This window comes from Pseudorca crassidens, chromosome 1 (assembly GCF_039906515.1).
Source record: "Pseudorca crassidens isolate mPseCra1 chromosome 1, mPseCra1.hap1, whole genome shotgun sequence".
Lineage (NCBI taxonomy): Eukaryota > Metazoa > Chordata > Mammalia > Artiodactyla > Delphinidae > Pseudorca > Pseudorca crassidens.
This window is the reverse complement of record NC_090296.1, coordinates 101,561,866-101,582,442: the sequence shown is the minus strand read 5'-3', so window position 1 is coordinate 101,582,442 and position 20,577 is coordinate 101,561,866. Positions and strand designations below refer to the sequence as shown.

The window sequence follows — 20,577 nt, the reverse complement described above, 5'->3', positions numbered from 1 at the left end:
AACCATATGGAGTGTCAGTGTTAATGTCAGTGTTCAGAGGAAGGGGTGTTGATGATTTGGGATTTTTCTTCTGCTTCAGTTCATAGCCTAGAGGGACACATAGTTTTTATTATAGGCTTGTTTGAATTGTCACATAAAGCATTCATTTTTTGTGAACATTCACAATGGGGTATCAAAAATGAACCAAGCAGATTCCATGTTGCCAAGCTGCTTATGATTTAATAGGGGAGCTAGGAAAGATGTGCACATGTGCTGTATGAAAAGCAAATTATGTGTGTGGGAGTTTGGGGAAGGAGAGAGAATCACATGGGTCAGAGTTTTGGGGATTCAGGGACTGGTCATTTACTGTTAGTGCTGTCAGTCTTGTTCCCAAAGTGTCTGAGGCATCAGAAACAATTACTCTTGGTGCCCACACTTTAGGGTTCCTTGACTGACAAAATGCAAGTTAGCAAAACTTCCAGTGAATCATCTGCATTAATCAAGGACCTCTTGAGTGTTGTCCTTGTGGTAGGATACAGTAAGAAAAATGCCTGCTACCTCCTTACGCACACAGGATGGGTGTAACCCCTGAGAAGCCATGTTAGGCTGAACCAGTGTTGTTTGGTTCCCCTCTCTGCACATACCAGCGCAGGCATGTCCCCTGAACCCACCTTTCCAGTGCTTTCCCATTAGACTCGGTCAGAATTACCTCATCATAAATTGTATTGTAGAAGAACAGATGGTTTTTATTTTCCTTGAAAGCTACTATGCAACTTAAATCTGTGCTAGCATTCTTTTCTCAGATTTTGACTGTTTCCATAAGATTTAGCCCATCTCCATTTTTGCCCTTACTCTCCTTTCTAATTAGGGGTACCTTTGAATTGTCATAAATCTTTGATGTGTGTTTATATTTTAGTGTATCTAGTTTAAGGCTTTTTCTCTCTTCTTCATCTCCTACAGTTTTTGTAGCTTTAGTCACAGTACTTCAGATCCCAAATGCTTGTTTATCCTTCTCCTACAGTTCCTACATCAGTGTTTACCCGTTCTTTGCCTACTACTCCATGAATCTCTTCCCTGAGTCTCTGACTCCTACCCCATCTCAGCTGTGCTTTGTGGCTTCAGGAAAAATCCTGAGGTGGGTCTGTGATGTTTGCCTTTGCTACCTCTCATCCCCATTCTCCTGACTTTGTTTCCTTCCCTTGTCCTACCTCTGTCTTACATAAAATCAAGACAAATGCCCCACGAACTGTGGGCAAGGAGCTGAGCCAACCTCTAGGGGGCTCAAAGATGGCTTAAGGAGCATGCAGCCTAGTGTAGGAGGTGGACAGATCCATAAATAACTAAAATAAGGTCTGAGGAATCATAAGTGAGATATTTGAGGGACTCACAAGGTAACGAGGGGTAAAACTAGAGCAGCATGAGTAAAAAAGGGAATGGGGAGCATTGCAGGAAAGTCACACCCTCTATTAGCTAGTGGAGACAGCTGGTGACAGAGCTGTTATGTGACACTGGACCCTCCCTTGTCTTGCTGGGAGCTCTGTCGCGGCTGGTTCACTTTGGCTTGGGTTATCTGTCACTAACTGCTTCTGTTTCACCAGGTACCTGAGCAGACTCAGTGGGTAGGTGTGTCCAGCCCTATTTCTAATTCCTCCCTGACTCTTGCTGCCACATCCCATTTCTAGATTTCTCATGGGATCTTGGGACCTTGCCTTCTTGTCTTCCTTCCCAGTCTTCACACTGGATGTGGCTGAACAAGCTTAGTCCTCTTCCTCAGGGCTGCCATGTGTATTTTCACTGGGGGTCTAAGGGGAGAGTGGAAAGTAGGGTTGGAGGTGATAGAGGCAATAGGAAGGGGCATTGTCAAGTTGAGCTTGCTCTCTATCTCAACATCTAAGTTATATATACCTTCCAGACTGACCCAGTTCTGGTATAGTTGTTTCTGCAGAGCTACCGATCTCATTGGCTAAGATGGAAAAGAATCATAAAAAGACAGTGGTAATAATAGACTGACTTCTGACCTGTTTCTCTTTGGATACCTTCCCCAGAGATAGAGATAGGATAAAGGGGAAGTTGGTTGTCAGAGTGATGTTTGCTATTTAAATATCTTGTCTCTGGTGAGTGTAAGGGCCTTAGCCTCTGTCTACTATCTGTAAGTGTTGTTAACACCTAGCTCTTGGAAATCTAACCTTTGGCAAAGTACCTACTCATTACTGTTTCCAAAATACTTGTGGAAATCTGAGCTGGAGCTTGCTGTTGACAAAACACAAAGGTGCTTCTTTCCAGATTTAGTTGAAAATCTCCTCATGTTTAGCACAGGTCAAGAATGCTTGATTTGCTGGTTTAAAATTTTTTTTTCTTTTTGTCTTCTAGTTTGCCAGGGTTTGGATACCTGATCCCGAGGAAGTTTGGAAGTCAGCAGAGTTGCTCAAAGATTATAAGCCAGGAGATAAAGTCCTCCTGCTTCACCTTGAGGATGGAAAGGTAAAAATTTTGCTTTTATTTGTTGTTATTGGCATAAAGTGAAGGAAATTCAAAAGTGTAAATTTGCTGTGACATACTTAACTTCACTTGGAAGTTAAATTTTGAATCAATACAATATTTTCACTTACTTAATTGATAAAAATAGCAAAATGGCAAACTCAATTTTCTATCCCAATGGCTTAGTGAAAATAGCAGGTACTTTTAAAAATCCATTATTTTGATTTATGAATTTATTATGACCTGGCTTAGATTCACATCTAATCCTCCCAAAGATATTCCTGTTTATCTGTATTTTGTTTAGGATACTATTAAAATTATTCACATTAACTAAGAAAGCAACATTTAAGGAGCCAGTTTGAGATATGATATTTGCTGGAACTAGGTATTAGAAAAATATTTACTTAGAAGCTGTTATATAAAATACTTTGCTAGTGGCCAGAAAAACTTAAAACCAGTTGTATCTCTTTCCCATCTGCATTCACTGCATGAGTGGAGTCTTAGTTCTACCCTTTTTAATCTCTCCACTGCATTTAACAGGGCATGTCACACTTTTTTCTTAAAAACCTTTGTGACGTTAATTTCCTCTAAACAAGTTATAATCTAGCCAGGAAAATACAGGATATAAAAAGTAGTTCAACACAGCAATATTAAGATGTCAAAAGATAAGCTTATGATTAACTGCCAAGTGAATAATGCTGTCCTGACTGTTAATATATATTGAGCACTTACTATGTACAGGCATAGTTCTAAGTGCTCTTTATATGCTGTAACTCACTTAATCCTCATAACAGTCCTGTGAGGTTGGGCTATTATCTTTACCACTTTATGGATGAAGAACCTGAGGCTCAGAGAGTTTGGGACTTGCTCTGGGTTATACACGCATTAAGGGATGAAGCTGGGACTTAAAGCCAGGAGATTGCCTTTCTGGTCTGTGCTCATTACCACTCTGCTGTACTGTAAAGACAGTGAGGATTTTAGGATCCCAACAGAGGGAAGCATCACTGTGGGCTGCTTCAAGGAAGGCTTCAAAGAGAAGGAAGAATTTTGACTAGATAGAATTTGGATTAACAAAGAGAAGGGAGTAGACTTTGTGAGGATTGGAATATATTTTGGAGATAGTGAATATCACAAGTTGACTGGAGCCGAGATTTAGAAAGGTGTGTGTACTAATTCAAGGCTTGTGTGTTAAGGTACCTGCTATAGACCATGTTAAGAGGTGGCAAAAGATATGCTCTCTGACATTAATGTCAGGTAGGAAAAGTACATATACTTATGAATAGTGTGACACATGATATAATAAATATAAACAAGAAACAAAAATAGAACAGAGTGGGTCGTGGCCAGAGGGACTGGTGAAGGTTAAGGGTCAGAGAGGCATTGTCTAAAGAATGAGTAGACAAGGAGGAGTGCATTTCAGGGATCTAGAAAAGCATGGACAAAGGCAGGGAGGCTTGTACAGTGATGTGTGTTTGGGGAACTGCGCAAGTTCCATGTTGTTAGGATGTGAAGTGAGGGTACAGGACTGGCAAGAGGATGGAGGTGGGAACCAGATCACAGAGGGCCTGGTGTTCATGCTGAAACTCTTGGACTTCAACTGGTGTGCTATAGGGAGTGATTGTAGTGTTTTTAAACAGAAGAAGGGTGCCAGGTTTGTGTTTTAGAAAGGACTCACTGTTGGCAGCATGGAGGATGAATTTTAGGAGAGTAAAACAGAGACAAGGAGTTTATTCAGAAAGAAGGCAGGGAAGAATTGAGGGCCTTGACTGCTAACTAAGGAATTAATTTACTCAACATTCATTGATCATCCACTCTGTGAGGCACGACGTTAGGTACCTTAGGCTATATTTTCTTCTTCTTTTTTGGCTGTGCATGTGGGATCTTAGTTCCCCAACCAGGGATTGAACCCGTGCCCCCTGCAGTGGAAGGGCAGAGTCTTAACCACTGGACCACCAGGGGAGTCCCTGTATTTTCTTATGTTAATTGTCACAGCAATCCTGTGGGTTCACAGGTGGTATTATAACCATTTTCCAAATAAGGAAGCCAAGACATTAAGCAGTCTACCTGAGATCACACAGCCAGAAGTGGCTTTTTTGTATGGCAGGAGCCAATGCAAGGACCAGTCTGCTTTGGAAAAGTTTTATTATTATACCCTAATAAACAGGCAGAGAGAGGTCGAGGGGCAGATTGTAAAAATTTCCTCCCCATTTTGCAGTCATTCCAACCTGATTTGAACATTTGACCTCTATATATCTCTTTAGTATTAACAAAAGTATTAACAAAAGTCTTTTTACAAAATCAGCTTGTCCCTCTCTGCAGTTATATTGCCATTTTTTTTCCTTTTCATGTGTCGTGTGTTGTTTGTCCTTAATACGTAGTTGAGTAACAATCTCCATGCTTGGCTTTGCCATAAAGCCATATTCCCTTGGCTTTAAAGTGAGTAGTACTTCTTAATTTGGGGGCCCAAGCACCTCATTAAAAGTTGAATAAAAACCATGGACTGTGTTTTTTAAAAAATACACATATATGTGTATATTTACACATATGTTCATACACACAAAGTGTTAACACCTAATTTTAGGGGATTCTTGGACCTCTCAGGGTTCAGGAGTTCCCAAGTACTTAGCACATACCAGGCACTGTCTCACTTAATTTTTACCACACGCCTATGAGCTATTTCCATTATGCCCATTTTACAAATGAAAGATTTAGGTTAAATAATATACCCAAGACCACAAAAGGAGTAAGTACCAGTTTTAGGATTTGAACCTGGGTTGATCTGGCTCTAGAGCCAAGCTCTTACCACTCTCTTATGCTGTCTGTCATTTATAATAGGTGAAGAGGAAAAATAAAAAGCTTATTTAACTAAAGATTAAAAACTCTGGTCTAGTAACTAGGTAAAAAAAATTCTAGGCTTTGATTTTTCAAAGTGTATTATCAAAAATTGTTAATATGAGTTAATACATCTAGTGAAAACAAAGACTCTCCTTATTTTTTTTGCCATTTCCACCAGTTTCTGTGGTTTTGGAAGGTGCCAGGAAAAGAATGCATTTAATAGCTGAGAAGCAAATCAGGAATAGGAAATAAGCAAAATGTATGTGCCTGTTTTGGGTTTATTGTCATTATTTATCCAGATGCTATATCTTGTGCATTTTCAGGATTTGGAATATCGTCTAGATCCAAAGACGAAGGAGCTGCCTCACTTAAGAAACCCTGACATACTTGTGGGTGAAAATGACCTCACAGCCCTCAGCTATCTTCACGAGCCTGCTGTACTCCACAATCTCAGAGTCCGCTTTATTGATTCCAAACTTATTTATACATATTGTGGTGAGTGTGCGTTGCTGTCTGAGTGAACTGTGAATTCTTTTCTCTAATGGATAGGGCCATGGAAATATTGTGCATGGGGACAATTCTTATTTTCTCCCATGTCCCCAGCTCTTCTTTCTCTACTGACTTCTTATCCTTCTTTCACTAATCATTCTCTGCTGAGACCCAGGTCTGGGATTTCCATTCATTTCCTTCTAAGTCTCTGCTTGGTGTACCCAACTCAGCACTCAGCATTTCTTCATTACGCTCCTGTTTTGGAAAAGAACAGGTATATTTTCTTCTTAAAAGAATTTATACCTTTTATATCCTTGATATTTGCTCTTTTTCTTCCCTACCTATTAACTGAATATTTCTTTTTCTCAATTTTCATTTTTCTTCAACTTATTTTTTTCTTGCACATTTGCTACCTTCTCAGTGAAGCCTTTCCTGTCCGCCCTATCTTTTCTTCTCCTAGTTATCTATCTTCCTTCTCTGTTTAATTTTCCCCCCTTTTCCTTACTACTGTCTAACCTATGATATGTATTTTTCTTACTTATTTTATTGTCTGAATTTCCCTCTAGAATATAAGGTTCATAAGGGCAAAATTTTTTCCTTTTGTTAAAAAATTTTTTATTGAAATATAATTGATGTACAATGTTATATAACTTACAGGTGTACAGTACAGTGATACACTTTTTGTTTTGTTTTGCTTTTTTTTGGCTGCGTTGGGTCTTTGTTGCTGACATGGGCTTTCTCCAGTTGTGGCGAACAGGGGCTACTCTTTGTTGTGGTGTGCGGGCTTCTCATTGTGGTGGCTTCTCTTCTTGCAGAACACAGACTCGAGGCACAAGGGCTTCAGTAGTTGTGGCCCATGGGCTCAGTTGTTGTGGCTTATAGGCTGTAGAGCACAGGCTCAGTAGTTGTGGCCCATAGGCTTAGTTGCTCCACGGCATGTGGGATCTTTCCGGACCAGGGATGGAACCCGTGTCCCCGGCATTTGCAGGTGGATTCTTAACCACTGCGCCACCAGGGAAGTCCCCACAATTTTTAAAGGTTATACTCCATTTAGATTTGTCTTTTTGTTTGTTTACTGTTATAAATATAGCACTTAGTAATGACTTGAAAGCTAGCTGTAGTCAAATATTTGTTGAATGAATGACTTTAAGTTAATATATACTTGTTGTAAAATTTAAGGAAATACCAAAAAAAGTATAAAAAATGAAAAAGAATTACATGTAATTACCACTGAAAAATAACCAGTATTATGTTGTCTTATATCCTGTGTGTATATGTGAGAGAGTATAAATAGATATAAAATTGGAATCAGTCTATATATAGTTTTGTGTCATGTTTTCCTATGACACAATATTTTTTATAAACATGATTTGTGATGGTAGCTCAATAGTCTGTTACATGGATATAATAATACGTATTAAACCACTCTCCCTTTTTAAAAAAACTTTTATTGAAGTATAGTTGATTCACAATATTGTGTTTAGTTTTTGCTATACAGTGAAGTGACTCAGTTGTACATATATATATATTTTTTTCATCCTTTTGCATTAAGGTTTATCACAGGATATTGAATATAGTTCCCTGTGCCGTACATAAACCACTCTCCCTTTATTATATACTTTGTTTCCACTTTTCACTGTTATGAATAACATTATGATAAACATCTTTATTTCAAAAAAAAAACCTTTATGTGAATCTATGATTATTTCATTTGGATAAATTTCTAGAAGTGGAATTTTTGGTTTAAATATTACAAAAATATTTAAAGTCCTTTCAACATTGCCACCGTTTTTATTATTTTAAATCACCTAGTCTAGTTCATAAATGGTGTTTTAGTTAGGACTAGGTATAATGGGTTCAGAGGCAAAGGCTATGATATATTTTGACCCTTAACAATTTGTTAGTTCAGTATTAACTGAAATTGAGTTAGTATTAACTATGATTCTCACTTTACCAAGTTTGATATGCCCCTGAGGATATTACTGACTTCTTCTTTTGCTTTTTTTTTAACCTTTCTCCCAGGTATAGTCCTAGTAGCTATAAATCCTTATGAGCAGCTGCCTATTTATGGAGAAGATATTATCAATGCATACAGCGGTCAGAACATGGGCGATATGGATCCACATATCTTTGCAGTAGCTGAAGAAGCTTACAAGCAAATGGCCAGGTTGGTGGAAGCGCTATTTATTATTTCATGACTTTTATTAGATGTGATAATTTCTTCTTTGCTGAGTCACAGATATTTTAAAATACAGTGAATAACGACTAGTAAATTATTCATTAAACAGCGTTGATTGATTTGTCTCAGATGGCCTGCATTTTTTTTTTTTGGCCGTGCCGTGCGGCATGTGGGATCTTAGTTCCCTGACCAGGGATCTAACCCACACCCCTTGCAGTGGAGGTGCGGAGTCTTAACCACTGGACTGCCAGGGAAGTCCCTGGCCTGCATTATTATTAAAGTAACCTAACATTTGTAAAAGGACATATAGTTTATAAAAACTGCCTTTGGAATCTCATTGTAATTCTGTGACCATGCAAGGATAGATGTTATGTTTTACAGATGAGTGGATCAAGGTTTGTAGGTATTAAGTGACTTGCCCAATGTCATTCAGCTAGTGAGTGGCAGACCAGAACTAAAAGGCCTAAGTGCTGAAAGAAATCTGTCTGTATCTGGTAGAATTAAATCTCAAGGAAAGTGTGAATTTTAAGGTTAGCAGATGCTGGGGCGTCAGGGATCCTGAACAGCATCAGGGAAATGTCTTTGATGTTAATCGGGGAACCCTACTATTTTGAGAGTGGAGAATGGGAGAAAAAAAGCTATTTTCAAGACTAGATTATACTCTTGATGATATAATGCAATGCAAAACTGTGCATGCATAGAAAAATAGTCTGACAAGTGAGAAATGGTATCCTAGTGTTGTTTTTTTTTCTTTTGCGGTACGCGGGCCTCTCACTGTTGTGGCCTCTCCCGTTGTGGAGCACAGGCTCCGGACACGCAGGCTCAGCGGCCATGGCTCACGGGCCCAGCCGCTCCGTGGCATGTGGGATCTTCCCGGACCGGGGCACGAACCCGTGTCCCCTGCATCAGCAGGTGGACTCTCAACCACTGCGCCACCAGAGAAGCCCCTAGTGTTGTTTTAATTTACCTTTCTCTAAGTAGGAAAGACTTTGCACTTTTTTACACACATACGCACATACCTATTTGTATATTTAATATATATTTTAAAAACCATGAGTTCACACTGATACCTCCAAATCTAGTTCAACACCACAATTTTTATTCTTGATTTCTTTTTCCTTCTTTTAACTTTTTTTTTGACCTTGAAAACCCTGGCTCTCATTATCCGTAGTTTATTTACTTGTTTGCTCAATCCTGGAATACTCTTTGTATCAGAAATGCTAACCCATATCCCTGTGAAAAGCAAATTTACCACTCAAGTACATTTGTGTCTAATTCATTTTGTCTTTAGCCTTGTGTAATATAAAGTGCCAGTTTCCAAAGTTACTTAGGTTGGTTCCTTTCTTCCCCACCACTTTATGAATTTATTCAGCCACTCTCCCATATATGATCACTTAGATTGTTTTCAACATTTTGCAATTGCAAACAGTGCTACAATAAATAACCTTGTGCATATACATTTTTGTATTTGTATTTATTTATTGCTCTTCCGAATTGATTTTAATGAAGCTATGGCAGCAAAATATACAACGTGACCTAGATACACAGTGGAGCAAAGGCCTAGATAATGAGATGGTTTTGTCCACATCTTGGGGAAAAAGGTGATATGTATGTCTTTATGAATAAAGTATCTAGGAATAAACTTGCCTCACATTCTTGCCAGTCTTTTCTCATGCTGAAACTCATTGCTCTCTGATAACTAAATCACAATATTATATTCCTTAAAACATCAGGGTTTTTTTTTTTTCTTTTTGTTTCCTTAAAACCAAGTAATATTGATTGCTTTGATTTGGTATTTTTTTCCTCCCTTGTTAATGGTAGAGCAAATAAATTTGATCGATTAAGTTTCATTTATGAGTTTTCTTGAAATAAATTAGAGAGTTATAGTCATAACCTTAGTGTAATGGAAAAGATATCTATACTAGTCACAGCTCCATCAGTAAATAACAATATAAGCTTAAATCTTCTGGTCTCCCAGGGCCTCAGTTTTATCACCTATAAAATAGAACACTTGCACTAGATGGTCTAGCTTTACATTTAAGGCATTCTGTTGTACACACTTGTTACCTTTCAGTTTCATGGGCACTGATGCATAAGTCTTTTACTCTTTCTAGTGCAGGGCAGGCTATGATAAGGAGCTTGTAGTAAAGCAGAAGGAGGATAGTATAGACTTTTCCTCTGGAAACTAAGAGATGTGGAGTATAACAACCCAACTCTACTCTAAACTTGGATAAGCCATCTGACCTCTCTGTGTTATTGTTTCCCCCAATGAAGAAAAGATAATATTTATCATGCTTACTTCAGAGGTGAAAATTACATTAGATGATAAACATAAAAAGCACTTTGAGAAACACTGTTTAAATATAAGCTGTTACTGTCATCACGGTCTTCATCATCATGGAGTCTCATGGCTGCATTCTCTTTCTGTTCATTTTAGCCTCTCATCGGGTTTTATTCTTCCTGACTCTCTTGCTAGGCCTTTCCTTAGAGTGGCCCCTCCTTGCATTTGTTTAGGTAGACTCTGAATGCTTCACACTTCTAAGGTCCATTGGCCAAGTGGATGCTGGCTGTTATAGATTATAAAATCTCTCCTGTTGCCAATTGTGACTCACCTGCCATGTGGTACCAAGTATTCCTACTTAGGCAAGTAGACATGCTACCTGATAAGGAATTTTATGTATGATATATAAAGGTGAATTAACTTCTATTAGTTAGCAGCTACTATGTTTAGAGGTATACTGTGTGCCAAGCATGATGTCAGGCATGTTACCTCTAATCTTCATTACATCCCTGGGAGCAGACATCATCACCTCTGCTTTACAAATGAGGAGACTGAGGAAAGTAACTTTCAGACTATCATGCTAATAAATAGTATCTGGGAGCTGAGATATGAATCAAGCTCTGAGGCTACAGAGCCTTTCTTCTTTGTTGTTTAATTTTCTTACTTCCAACCGTATGACCCTATTCTAACACAGTATTATCACAATATTAATCTATTCCCTCAGATTAACTAACGTTGCATACTTTTATTTCTGTACCTTTTATTCAGCCTAGAATATCCTTCTCCATGCTCTGTTATCTGCCTGGTTTCTATTTATTCTTCATGATCCCACTCAATTTTTACTTTGAGACCACCTCAGTTCCTGATAAATGATTCCTCTTCAGAATTCTTTACTATATGAATTTGGGACTTACTGAGAACTATCTACCCAGTAAGTTTGTAGTAGGAATAAAGTACAGTAAGTATATGAGTCTATAAAAGTTACAAACAAATAAAATTGGCTATTTCTGAGAGAAAGACAAATACCATATGATGTCACTTATATGTGGAATCTAAAATACGACACAAATGAACTTATCTATGAAACAGGAACAGAATCATAGAGAACAGACTGGTGGTTGCCAAGGGGGAGGGGGTTGGGGGAGGGAGTGAGTGGGAGGTTGAGGTTAGCAGCTGTAAGCTTTTACATATCGGATAGATAAAAAACAGGGTCCTACTGTATAGCACAGGGCACTATATTCAATACCCTATGATAAACCATAATGGAAAAGAATATTAAAAAATATGTATAACTAGAAACAATTGGCTATTTTTGTTATGGAATCTTTATATTAATTTCATAGGCTCTATACTGATGGAACAGAAAATCAGATTGACATGAGAAGATCTGATAGTCATGTGACAGACTTCTCAGCAGGAATTTGGTGTATCTCCAATGCTTATTTTCATTTCCTGAATAATCTCTCTACCTCTCTAGCACAGCTTTCATCAGTGTGCCAGCACAGTCTTATGGTAAATATTTATACTTAAAAACTGATACTGCACATTGTCTTGTGAACTCATTGTCTAGTATCCACTTTAGAGTGTAAATCTTTTCTTCTTGGGATTTTGATCAAGAGCAGAAATCTTGGAAAAACAGAGCTGAGCAGCTTGAGGTTTGACAAGTGATAAAAATGTAGAAAAACTTAGCACCTCTCTAACAAGAGAAATAAGGATTAGAGTCTCAAGTGAAAGCCACATCACAGTAAATACACAATGTTGGAAGAAAGCATTATATTACACTAACTTAATAATTTTCCTTTTTAGCAAGGGATCAGATAAAGGAGAAGCAATTAGATTGAGTGCCTGCAAGAAAATAAAACTCTAGATTTTGTTTCATGAGAACATGTTCACTTATAAGCTAAAAATTAGACCTAGGTGCTTGTACACTTAACCAAGGTACATGGCAACACCCAGTGGATGGTTATGAGAGAGTCAACATTGAGGTGTGTGGATATAGTAAAGTGGGTCCTGCATGAGTCAGGTCTGAGGCTGGCATTACTTAGTTCCCTCATTAACAACCTGGATGTGAATGGAAAGTATGCTCATTAAGTTTGCAGAGGACAAGATGATGGTCTTGGAAAATATGAGCACCATAACCTAGAGAGATTACATTTTTAAAGGGTAAAGTTCAGAAGGAAAATGTATAAAATAATATAACTGATATGAAATGAATCTTACTAGATATAATCTAAGGAAAGGCTGGACAAACCAAATACATATATAGATAGAAGGAATATAGACTCAAGTGTAACATCTCTCTCTTTCATCAACCCAGAGTGGATAGTCTATCCTTGAATAATTTATTTCCTGGGGTTTCAGGTACCTCTCCATAGTTTAATTCCTATTGCCTTTTCCCCATACAACCTAGTTTTCTCCTAATTATTGTATAAGAGTCAATTCAGGCATCACCTTCTCTAGAAAGCATTTCCTGACAGCTCTTCCTCACATCTTCCACTAGTTCTATACCCCTTCTCCATGCTTTCATAATATCCTGGATAGACCTCTTTTCTTGTAATTACTCCACTGTATTTAAACTGTACTTTTCAGTCTCTCTCAATAAGCTATGACCCTAGAGTCTTTTATCTTCATAAAGTGTTTGGCACATTGTGGCTACTCATTACATATTTGTTGCATAAATGAATGAAGCAGTATATTTACGTAGTGGCTTTTTGTTCACATTATAGCCTCTGGAAGCAACATTGACTGAAACAGGCCACAAGAGTTCACCTCTGCTTTGGGGCACCCAGTACGCAGGCTATTTAGGATCATTGCGGGGGCCCTTGAGAGGACTGGCCAAGCCAGAAATCATAAATTTTCAGTTCCTGCATCCTTAGGATGCTCCAGATTGATCTGTCCTTGAGGAAGAGTGGTGAATCTCTGTTCCTTAACTTGGTTTTATCAGGTCCTTGAAGTGATATCTACATCCCAAAAGTAAAAGAAGGTTCTTATAAGGACAAGAAACCTGAAGAATTGTGAATAGTGGCTGACCAGCTAATCAAACTTTCGAAGAATAATGAATTATTATTTACATAGATGTAACAATCTAAAGCTTACAGCTCAAATAAATAGAGTAGGGTAGACTCTGATATTCACGTTAAAACCAAAAAATTTTTTATCCCTGGTGTTTTTGTCTATTTTCTCCGCATCTCTATTATACTTTTCTTGTTTTTCCCTTTGCACGTCTTTATTATGTATTACCCTTCTCCCTTCTGTGTCTCTAGTCGGCTCCCCACTTCTAACTGTCTCTGCTCTTGTCTCTTTTTGGCATTTCTTCCTGTGGCCACATATAACTGAAAAACGTTTTAAAGACTACTGTACTTACTTTATAAAGATTTCTGTTTCCTGTTCTTAATTTAAAAGCAGGGGGATGGAATTTACATTTTTTCTCTTTGTAGCCCTTTATTGATTTTGGCCATCTCAGATTCAGGGGTCCTATGGAGAAGAAATGTTTGCCCATTTCAAGTCCAGCCCTTCAAGCCCATCTGAGCATCTGTAAGCGTGTCCTATTCCAATTGTACTTGAGTTTACCTGGCTTAGACTGCAGACTATGGCCCATCCAACATCTGAAAAATCAACGCCGGAGTTAGTTTAACTTTTAAGTTATAGTACTTTAGAATTGAGAAAGACTTTAGATGCTATTTAATCTTAAAAATGAGGGAAACTGTGACCCAGAGAGGGCATGCAATTGCTCAGAGTCATGAAATTGGGAAATGACAGATTGAAGACCAGAGCCCAACTCAGAGAAATTTATGTAATGGAAAAGTTGTACTTATTTATATATTGGAATGCTCTACTAGGCTTCAAGAAGAAGGGAAGCCTCTGCCAAAGTCAGGGAAATGTAATAAATAATTAAGTCCCTTAAAAATTGTTGGTCATATGGATCCAGGATCGTAAATCCTGGAAGAGAAAATGTATCTGGTATGTGCTTGACATCAATGTGTATATGTGTGTATTTGTACAAATCTGTGTGATTCATTTGAATAATCCTCAACCTTATCTCCTTTAACAGTTCTCTTCTTCCCCATGGTATAGGAAAGGGCTACTACATAATGAATGCTTCAGTTTTTTTGACGTAACATTTTGTCATAAAGACTTGAAATGGTATTTCAAAGGCAGTATAGTTTAGGATAGCAGTTCCCACTAATAATTCCTTTTTGTCAGACTAGCGGAAGCCTCTTCACCTTGTTTATTATTGGAAGAAATGCTGGGAGAATTTTGTCAAGGTAGCTATCACACAGGGTGTAGTGACAGAACTGATCATGCAGGAATTAGGAAGAGATCATTTTTCTAGTTATATTTTGGAAGGGAATCCAAAGAATGATGATACTGTCCTTGATTAATGTATCAAAGACATCAATTCTGAGAACATTAAAATATTCTAAATGATGGGAAAAAAAGGGACATTGGCCCCACAATGAGAACTGTTTGGGTTTTTTTGTTTTTGTTTTTGAGTGATTTATCTTGAAATCAGGCATGTATGAACAGAGGCAGTGGGAATATCCAGTTGAGTCTAGAAGTTCAAATAAAAAGGGAATGAGATAGTATGAGGTTCAAGGATGTTTTATAAAAATGAGGGTTACATGCAAGCCTTTACTATGAGTATTAAACATTCCTTGTGTCACCTAGGTCCTCCTGATTTTCCCCACAGTATGGGAGTCAGAGTATCTGAACAGGCTGCTTACAGGTGCTGGTAGTGTGATGTGAATGTACTTAATCAGGCCTGAGTTGGGTACTCCTATTGTATTTTTCAGTTTGTAAAATAATACAGTGACCACACTTTCTCAACGAAAAAACAACCTTTACCGTAGAAAAATCTTTCTACTTTGGAAACTTATTGCAGGTACTTTTGATTCTATCACTTTGATGTCTCTTAAACCCATCTGCCTCTCTCGGTCATGGCCACCACAGTCTTTGTTCAGACTTTCATATCTTTTCATCTGGACCTCTGCCACCCATATCCACATTGCTGCCAGAGCGTTTTTACTAATTAGATTGTTTATTTTCTGTTTAAAACCCTGCAGTAACACTCGGTGACCTTTAGGTAAACTTCAGATTCCTTAACATCTCATTTAAGATCTTTATGATCCATTTCTCGTTAACCTCTGCAACCTTATCTGTCATTACTTCATGTTCTAGTCAAATTAAATTATCTGATGTTTCCTAATTTCTCATGCATCTGAGCCTTCATTTATGTTATCTCCTTTCCCTGGAATGTTTCCTTCCTAACTTACTTTTCCCTTGCTTGCTTTCTCTTACTCATCTTTCTAGACTTTGCTGAGGTGTCATCTCCAGGATGCCTTCCCTGATCACCTCTTCCTTCTCTCAGTACCCCATCCCATGTATTATAATCTTTAATTATTAGTTTGTCTTTCCTCTTAGACCCTCAACCACTTGAGGATGCAGATCATGGCTTTTTAAACTTGTATCCCTAGTATTTAGCACAATGTTTGCCACATAGTAGGTGTTTGCTAAATGTTTGTTGGATAAATAAATTTCTTTTAAAAGATAAAAAGATCGTCTTCTATAGTGAAATAACCTCATAATCTTGTGGCCTAAAAACCTTTGAACTCATCTTGTCTCTCCATAAATTAAGGGCAAAAATGTTACTACCGGGCTTCCCTGGTGGCGCAGTAGTTGAGAGTCTGCCTGCCGATGCAGGGGACACGGGTTCGTGCCCCGGTCTGGGAGGATCCCACATGCCGCGGAGCGGCTGGGCCCGTGAGCCATGGCCGCTGAGCCTGTGCGAACGGAGCGTGTGCAACGCGAGAGGCCACAACAGTGAAAGGGGCCCGCATACCACAAAAAAAAAAAAAAAAGTTACTACCTTTATGTACTTGTTCAGTTAATTTGATGGATTGAAGCTGACTGCTGGTTTCATCTCAGGAAGTGGAAGTTTCCTGCTTCTTTCGCAGTCGAAATCGTAGCCAAAGCAGATTTATTCCTAGGCTAGGTTGGTTATTAAAGTTTTATTTACTTATAATCAATACACATTTACTGAGCACTTGTGATGTGTCAGACTCTGGACTAGTTGCTGGATATTAACGATACGGTAACATAGGTCCTTATCCTCAAGGAAATGATAGTCTTATGAGCAAGTTCTTCACCTAGAGTTTTGAGTCATTGTATGAATGAATTAAAGATGTAATAGTAGATAGTCTTTGTTTTTTTAATTAATTAATTAATTTGTTTAGCTGCATTGGGTCTTCATTGCTGCATGCAGGCTTTCTCTAGTTGCAGCGAGCGGGGCTACTCTTTGATGCGCGGGCTTCTCATTGCAGTGGCTTCTTTTGTTGCAAAGCACGGGCTCTAGGCACTTGGGCTTCAGTAGTTGTGGTGCATGGGCTTCGCTGCTCCGTGGCATGTGGGATCTTCCCGGACCAGGGCTTGAACCCGTGCTCCCTGCATTGGCAGGTGGATTCTTAACCACTGCGCCACCAGGGAAGTCCAGTTGGTAGTCTTTGAGTTCTAACATATTTGAATGAATCAGCCAACAAATGAACCATTTCTTCTCTGGTAATGAGGGTACTTTAGTAAGAGCTGGAGTTTGTGGGAGACACTACGGACAGTTAGCTAGTAGATAATTTTTTTTCCAATTAAGTAGTATTTTCTTCTAAATTTGTTTGCTGTAACTCCTGTCTCTTCTAAAGGTGGTTGACAACAGTACTCTAATAGACGAAAATAATTCTCTAGGAATAAAGTGTGTTTCAGATATGTACACACAAAAAATTCAGAGACTATTACAGATTCATCCTTAGATGTGATGCTCGCTAATTTAATGCCTGATATTTCTTCTCCCTCTCTGTTCATTGTTAATTTATAAGTAGTTGTTTTTATTAGGAAATGTCATTCTTAGGTTCCTTCCCACATTTTTGCATGTGTGAACGAGCAGGAACTCTCCATGGCTCATTGATGAGAATACAGAGAAAATCATGTTAATCACATTCAAAAGTGAGCAGCACTGTCAGTTACTCTTCTTTGTTTTACAGAGATGAACGAAATCAGTCCATCATCGTAAGTGGAGAGTCTGGGGCAGGAAAAACAGTTTCAGCTAAGTATGCCATGCGATACTTTGCAACTGTAAGTGGTTCCGCCAGTGAAGCCAATGTTGAGGAAAAGGTGTTGGCATCCAACCCCATCATGGAGGTAAGGCCATGGCGTTCTTACTATATTCTCTCATTAAGAAACAGGCTCAAAAAATTGATTGATACAGCACATGTCAGAAAGTCTAGGATCTCTCAACCGGTAATAGTAGGAAAATACTTTTCTGGATGTTAGTGAGAGATCTAGGAAAAGTAAAAATTCAGTAAGGTAGACATTTTGAGTACAGTCTACTATAGAGGAAGCTACTTTATTCCATAAACCTGCATTTTGAACCTACCATTGGATCGCTGCCTCCAAGTAGCTGGCAATGGCACTTCATTTCCTAAAGTTTCTTTTCTCTCAGTTAATTGACTTGTATCTATTGCTCCTTATCCTGGAAGTATAAATTACTCCTTTTCCCACAATCCTGAGCTTATTTAAGCTCTTTCTAAAATACAGGATTCACTATGCTCAAGCATGAATGAGTTTCATTATTCCTCTGCCCGCATTTCATTTTCTGTACTTAGTCCAACCTGTTTAGCTATAAGTTTTTACATTTTTCCAGATATGAACTATAAACTTAAATCATAGTCTTGAAAGCATTTTCTGCTTGTTTCTGTCAAGCATATCACACAGCTTTAGTTTAGAAAAAGAAATTCAATAATATAAATTCTTGGAAAAGGAAGATCTATGAAAGGATATCCTTTCAAAAGTGGACTATGTATACAAAGTAGACATGCTCATGCCAAAGAAAACAGACCTTTTGTGTGAGAATTTGAGTATTTTAGGATTTGTAATTAGAGAATTATTTCTGTATTAGTATGATTTTAGGCAAGTTACATTTTTGTAAGTATTGCCATTAAATGGAGAAAATAAGTCTCAATAAATGGAGAGAAATTACTTTGGACATGCAGAAACAAACCTTTCTTAATAAAAACCCAAGTCAGCATTCTTTATTCCTGTTTTTTTCCTTTGTCAAGCCTTACATGTCACCCAAACACAGATGGCGTTTAGGACTGGCTTGGTGCACCTGTTGTGCAAGTGGTTTTCGCACTGATCAGTCCAGAGGTAATTGTGCCTGGTGTGCAGTGCTGTGTGTGACACTTCAGAATAGTATGCTGTGACCCCTTGCCCACAGGGCTGCCCTCTAGTGCAGCATGACTTCTGTTCTTGGGATTAAGAAAATAAGAGATGCTGGGGTAGTTAAGAGCCTCCTGGGCTGGGTGACCTATGGAAAGAGAACTGGAAATGTTTTCTGAAATAACACAGACAGGAGAAAACAGATGCTTATGCCAAAAGAGAGTAGTAAAGATTTTAAGCAAATATTAAGATTTTGAAAGAATTTAAGCTACAGATATAGAGGTGAATCCCACTTGTGTTAATATTGCGAAAATATAATCTGTATAGCCAGTTTCTGATTTCGGTTCAGAAAACAACAGGGCTTGGCTTTCTACGATTATTTTGACTGTTTTTGATCATAGCAACAAATTCTTGGTATTTGGCAGTAGTTTAGGCCATTCTTAGTCCCTAATGTTAGAAGATCCCAGAGTCTTGATTATGAACGCATCAGGAAATCCCATTTCTCCTAGGCCTAGACCATATAATAACATAACTCTGGAATACGTCAAGTTGAATGAACTATTTTATGACCTTGCTATAGTCTCGTTCAAAAACTAGCTATACTGTTTTTTCTACAACGCAGATTTGAGTTGTGTTAGTAGGAGTGATATTAAAAATTTGGAATGACTACAGATACTACTTTTTAATATGCAGTTATAAGGAATTTACCCTGTTTGCTAGGATGAACAAAAAAAGATAAAGACAGCAGTTATACTTTTTAAAAAAATTTAAGAAAAAAAAATTTTTTAAAGACAGTAGTTATACTTAGCTACTTCACGCTATATTACTTAGTTTCTCTGCAGGAATTTGGATTTAGAAAGTTTGTTAAAGAGAGAACTAATTTTCAACAGCTACAAATGAGGGCATCCCAACTTGAAAGATTAAAATGGAATGTAGGGCTGAAGAATGGTGAAAAAGGGTTTCCAGTTACAGGAAGAAAATATAGGTAAAATATTGAATATGTGGCCTAGAAAATTTGTAGCTTTTAAACCTGCCTCAAGATTATGTCTCTGGAGGCATGGACATATATACACTACCAAACGTAAGGTAGATAGCTAGTGGGAAGCAGCCGCATAGCACAGGGAGATCAGCTCGGTGCTTTGTGACCACCTAGAGGGGTGGGATAGGGAGGGTGGGAGGGAGGGAGACGCAAGAGGGAAGAGATATGGGAACATATGTATATGTATAACAGATTCACTTTGATATAAAGCAGAAACTAGCACACCATTGTAAAGCAATTATACTCCAATAAAGATGTAAAAAAAAAAAAAGATTATATCTCTATATCAGAGCCCTTTACTGTGATGTCAAGAAAGGAATGTCTGGGTCTCCAGTGATCATGAGCATCCCACACCTTGAACATCACAGCCCAGTGGCTTATGGGATTTGCACATTATCCTTTAGAAAGCAAGCTCCTCATCCTCGTCATAGGCTCCTTTTGCAAAATACGAATAATGTACAGTGAAATAAATGATTCTCTTTTACTCAATTTTATGACATTTTCCTTTTCATCCTTTTTTCCTAGAAATTTTCATCCTAAGATGGGGACAGGGAAGATGTTGGGGGCACACTGGGTCTTTTTTTTTTTTTAATTTTAATTAATTAATTTATTTTTGGCTGCGTTGGGTCTTTGTTGCTGTGCGCGGGCTTTCTCTAGCTGCAGTGAGTGGGGGCTACTCTTCGTTGCGGTGCACGGGCTTCTCATTGCGTTGGCTTCTCTCGTTGCAGGGCACGGGTTCTAGGCACAGGGGCTTCAGTAGTTGTGGCTCGTGGGCTCAGTAGTTTTGGCTCGCGGGCTCTAGAGCGCAGGCTCAGTAGTTGTGGCGCACGGGCTTAGTTGCTCCGCGGCACGTGGGATCTTCCCAGACCAGGGATCAAACCCATGTCCCCTGCATTGGCAGGCGGATTCTTAACCTCTGCACCACCAGGGAAGGCCCCACACTGGGTCTTAATAGTTCTACTTCCTCTTGAATAACTGTAGTTGAAGATTTTCATCTCCATTTAGTAAAGAAGAATAATTCACTCACCATTTCTCTGAAATCAGTAGTAAAATCAAGACCACAAAACTTCTTTCCTTTAACAGTTTCTTGCTGAT

General features: G+C 38.4%; 1 protein-coding gene across 4 annotated transcripts in view; it reads left to right on the top strand.

The window, feature by feature from the left end:
• The window catches only part of MYO5A (myosin VA), a 183,665-nt gene that overhangs the window by 58,323 nt on the left and 104,765 nt on the right, over positions 1 to 20,577 (top strand). For all 4 annotated transcript variants that reach the window (XM_067747313.1, XM_067747305.1, XM_067747294.1 and 1 more), the window contains exons 2-5: positions 2,350 to 2,460; positions 5,616 to 5,787; positions 7,804 to 7,948; positions 17,270 to 17,426. In XM_067747313.1, coding sequence (XP_067603414.1) covers positions 2,350 to 2,460; positions 5,616 to 5,787; positions 7,804 to 7,948; positions 17,270 to 17,426 — 585 coding nt within the window. The remainder of the gene's footprint in view (positions 1 to 2,349; positions 2,461 to 5,615; positions 5,788 to 7,803; positions 7,949 to 17,269; positions 17,427 to 20,577) is intronic.